The 4,871-nt window shown below is 26.2% G+C and overlaps 1 protein-coding gene across 1 annotated transcript in view; it reads left to right on the plus strand.

Annotated features, from left to right (window-relative positions):
* Nucleotides 1–678, plus strand: part of LOC108750323 (cytochrome P450 6j1-like) — a 6,831-nt gene extending 6,153 nt beyond the window's left edge. Inside the window, exons 4-5 of the mRNA XM_018489702.1 lie at nucleotides 84–349; nucleotides 471–678. Of these exons, the coding sequence (XP_018345204.1) occupies nucleotides 84–349; nucleotides 471–643 (439 nt within the window). The 3' untranslated portion in view covers nucleotides 644–678. The remainder of the gene's footprint in view (nucleotides 1–83; nucleotides 350–470) is intronic.
* The last annotated feature ends 4,193 nt before the right edge of the window (nucleotides 679–4,871 follow it).

Below are 4,871 nucleotides of genomic sequence, written 5' to 3' on the forward strand. Positions count from 1 at the left end.
ATAATATTTTTATCTCATTTGTAATAACCTGCTTCAATTTAATTATAGTTTTTTTAAATATATTTTTATAATGTAACATTATTCTTAATGCATACAGAAACCTTACGAAAATATCCGCCAGTGACATTTCTTCTGAGACAATCTATGTCGAGTTATACTTTTGATGGTACCAAAGTTAGTATACCGAAAAACCAAAAAGTATGGATTCCTATCTACGCGATTCAGCGAGATTCAGATATTTATCCAAAACCAGATGTCTTTGATCCAGAAAGATTTTGTGATGATGCTGTGCAAAGTAGACATCCGATGACTTATCTACCTTTCGGAGACGGGCCAAGAAATTGTATTGGTAAAGTTAAATAAATTTAAATATCACTTTCTATTTCTTTTTATACTAAAAATATTTTTATTTGAGAATTTTGAGCTATTTTATATCACTGAGCTATATTATGATCACTTTTTATTTTCAGGTGCACGCTTCGGTGTTTACCAGACTAAAATTGGGCTTATAAAGGCATTACGGAATTACAAATTCGAGACTTGCGAGAAAACTCCAATACCGTACGTAAACAATCCTAAAACAGCGTTATTATCACCGAAAGACGGATTACACTTGAAAATAATTAAAATTAACCGAACTTAATTTAAGCTTCTAACTTTCCATGAAAAGCATTCGTAGGGCAGAAATCTGATATTTACAATAATTAGAAATTGTGTTATTATAAAGGTTATAATATATAGAAAAACTTAAAATGTAAGACTTGAGTAGTAAGTGATTCGCCCAGTCATACTACAGATTGTAAAACCGTAACGCGAGCAGTAGCGAATGTAAAACACTAAAGATAGAATTATTTAAGAGTTACACTTGGAAACATTTTAATTTAGAGACTTTTTTTTAACTATTTATGTATTTTTCTCACAAATGATAGTGCTTCACGTCTTATATTCGCATTTAAAGTCAGACCTTATATTTAAGGAAGAATGTTGACGTACATACAAAAAATAAAATATGTAATCAAATTATATTTTAATAACTTTTTTAAATAATTATTTTATATAATAGTTTGCAATATAAATCTCTTGTAAAATAAATGTTTAAAACTGTATAATAAATTTTTAGACATTTTTATACCAAAATTCTTTTAATAAATTCTTAAAAATTACATTTTTTCAAAAAATATACTAATATTTTCAAAAAATATACTAAAATATACTAACAAAATAAAATCATAAGAAAATATTGGCACTAAATATTTCTATAAATAGTACTATCATAAAAAAATGTTTATTTTTATTTTATCTTGTATCTTTAAATTAGACTAAATTATAAAATGATGTGCGGAAAATGCTTATGATGCAAAAATATATATGGTATATCCTTTTAAAAATTACATTTAAGTAAATCTGTAATAATTATCCAGCAAAAATTGACTGTCAATTAGATGTCAAATCAGTGATATCATCATTTTAATGTTAATTCGACAATTTAATAAACTATTTTTTGTTGGGTAGTGTTATCAAAAAATGTTTTAGCTTCAAAAGACTCTCAACTTTAGAAGAGAAGTATTATCCATACAACAAATTATTTATACATTTTCTGGTTTTATATTTAATATACAATATTTTTAAAATAAAAAATATTTAAAACTTTATTTAATAAAATACATCTAAAGCAGGCCATCTGAACAACTCGCTTCCATTTAACAATAGAAAGAAGTTTTGAACAACAATTTTTTGACAATATGGAAAAAGTTTGTTTCGTGGTTTCGAGGAAAACATATATTAATTATGTTGTTTTTTTTTTCTAAATGGAGGCATCAAAAAGACATGAAGGCCACTTTTTAAACGGAATATGATTTTTTTACATAATATGATTCCTCTAACTATTCATATAAAAGTATTAAGATAAACATACAAAAAACTAATAATTTACAAGATATTATATGCTATATTTTGACATATGTAGACATAGTTCAATTTCTCCTAAACTATTAATTTTTTTATAATCGTATATTAATACTTTTATGCGCAAAATAATGAAATGAATCAATTGGTGTAAAAAAAAACATAGTTGCTTTAAAAAATATATGTATGCAAAAAGGATAATTTTTTAAATAAGCAATTATGCGTTTTTTTACACTAATTGATTCATCTCATTATTTTGTACATAAAAATATTAAAGTATGAGTACATAAAAATTTATAGTTTCCGAATTATTTAACATTTTATATCAATATGTGCTAGAATAAAATAAAATACTTCGTAAACTATTGGTTTTTTGATATGTCTGTCTTCATACTTGTATATATAGAATAGTAAGGGGTTGGTAAGGGTAATGGTATTGTGTAAAAAAAAGTGTTTAATTCTATTTAAAGAAATGGAAGTGACCCTCATGTTTTTTAACGCCTCTACCTAAAAGAAAAACAATATGACCAAAAAACCGTCAATATGACCAAAAACCTATTTAAAATTGCTGTCGTATATTCTGCATGAATCTTCATCATGCTTTCAATAATCATTCTTGGTTGGCATGGCGTTAAGGGAACATCGTCAATCAGGGAAAATTCCTTTAAAAACTGTATCTCAAGCAAAACAGGCGGTTGTTCAGAATTATTTTTCAACATTGTTACTAATTTGCGTAAAAATGGATAATCATCCCTTCGTGTGATTTCATTGATTTTTTCACTATTTGATTTATCCATTTTTAATAAATTAGAGTGACATACATCTATATAATTCTTGTAATCAGCCTTCAAATTTTGCCAATTTTGCAGTGCTGGTCAGCCTTCTAATTGTAAGATGATTCCCTAGTGTTTTTATATTCGTCCAATATCTTTCTTTTAATGATCCATATAAATTCAACTTCTACATTTCAAAATACATAAAATAAATGTGAGTTTTATAATAATTATTAATGATTATTTCTAATTCATAATCTAATTGACAATCTTATATACGCAAGATCGCTCTAGTCAATTTCGGTGTTAAAAACATAATTTAGAACAGTATTTTTCAGAAAAGATTTAACTCATAAATATATACATACGCGCATAACAATATATTAAATACATACCTGAGGTTAATGCAGATGTTCAAAGAATATCTAGTGAATTCCAGACGATATGCTTGTGTGCCTTTGTTTTAGTATTGTCATAACTTATAACGAATAACAATTAGAAAAATGTATCCTAAAGATTCGAGAAGAACGAAAGAAAGCATAAAAGGTCATTAATGTATAGTCGGACCCAGCACACTATACATTTTTGTATAATACGTTTGAGAGTATAGATTGAAATAAATATATAAATAATTTCTTATGACATTGTCATCTTTGTTTGCTGCTACTTTCCCTCTTTCAATACATGTAAATGTCTATGCATTATATGTACAAACCTACAATAGATAAATATAAAGATTTCTAAAAAATTTATCGTTCAACGTTTACTGTTAAAATCGATATACTAACTTTAATTTAAATTGTCTCAAAGATTAATAAATGATTTTGTACATATAATATAATTATTATTTATTGAAATCATAAAAAATGTTTCATTTTCATTATATTTTTATTTTATATAATAATATTACATAATGTCTTGGTAAAAATTTTTATTAAAATTTTTTATATAATTTTTCAGAATTTGTTTATAATTTTTCCAAATTTCTATATAATTTTCTTACATTTTTCATGCAAATTGGAATACTTTTCAGAAAATTTACATCTTTTCTCAGAATTTTTCATATATGTTAATTGAAATATCGTAAAGCTGGTGTTTTATGAGCGGAAATTTATAGCGGAAAGGAACAGCGAAACCAATCACAATCGCAGAAAAGAAAGTAGAATAATGACTACAGAGTTGTGATTGGTTGCGCTGTTCACTGTAAATTTCCGCTCCACGTGCTAGCTTAAGATTTATAAGATTTTTTGTAAGTATAATTTCTGGTAAAATGTTAAAAAATTTGAAAATACTTTTTAAAAATTATAGAATCAAAATATTTCAGAATTCACTTATATAAAAAATTTTTAGAGAAGATGTAGACTTTGAATTCACTATTGATTAAATCGAATATGTGCGGCAATCGAGCCTATGTGTAATTTCGATCATATGCTTGATTATTAAGTAACACTCTTTGGCATCTCGTGTGATTTTGGAGTATTGGCAACTTGCATGAGATAAATTGAGCTTCGAGTTATAAATCGAGATCGCAGTTTAGGTCACACCATCACAAATTATTGTTTCATACAAATTTCACAGTTTTTTTTTTACGTGACAAACATTGATTCACCGAAGCACGTAGTCGTTTGAGTAATCGTCATATCTGTCGATTACTGGGACAAGATGGGCCGAAAAAAATTCTAGTAAATCGCATAATAATGTATTCAAAATTTAAATAAAAAAATAAAATCCATAATTCTTATTATCTAGACGTTCTACAGACCAGTAATCGTCATAGTCGAGTTAATAAATAGATACGCAAGCAAAGAAAGGATCAATCACTGGATCATTTCTGTGTCGATAACTGGTACATCTAGAACAGAGATCGGCACTACTCGAATAAAAACTAATTTTACAATTCTTTTCACCATATCGCAAACATTATATAAAAATAATTCAAGAACTGGCTTCTGATAATGTTGGCCAGTCAGTATCAGGCACAGTGAATCATTTTTGTCTTTTAGCTAGTAATTTTCCGAGATAACAGATGGAAAAATGTAACATTAAAATGTTAATCAATTCTAAGAACAACAAAATAATCGATAAACACAGTAAGATTTATTACTGCGTGCGAACGACACTGACTATTATATTGTACATATATTATGTTTTTTATCAAAAATTATAAAATATATAATAAATTATTAAATATAT

The sequence above is a fragment of the Trachymyrmex septentrionalis genome, unplaced genomic scaffold, assembly GCF_001594115.1.
Source record: "Trachymyrmex septentrionalis isolate Tsep2-gDNA-1 unplaced genomic scaffold, Tsep1.0 scaffold36, whole genome shotgun sequence".
Taxonomy (NCBI): domain Eukaryota; kingdom Metazoa; phylum Arthropoda; class Insecta; order Hymenoptera; family Formicidae; genus Trachymyrmex; species Trachymyrmex septentrionalis.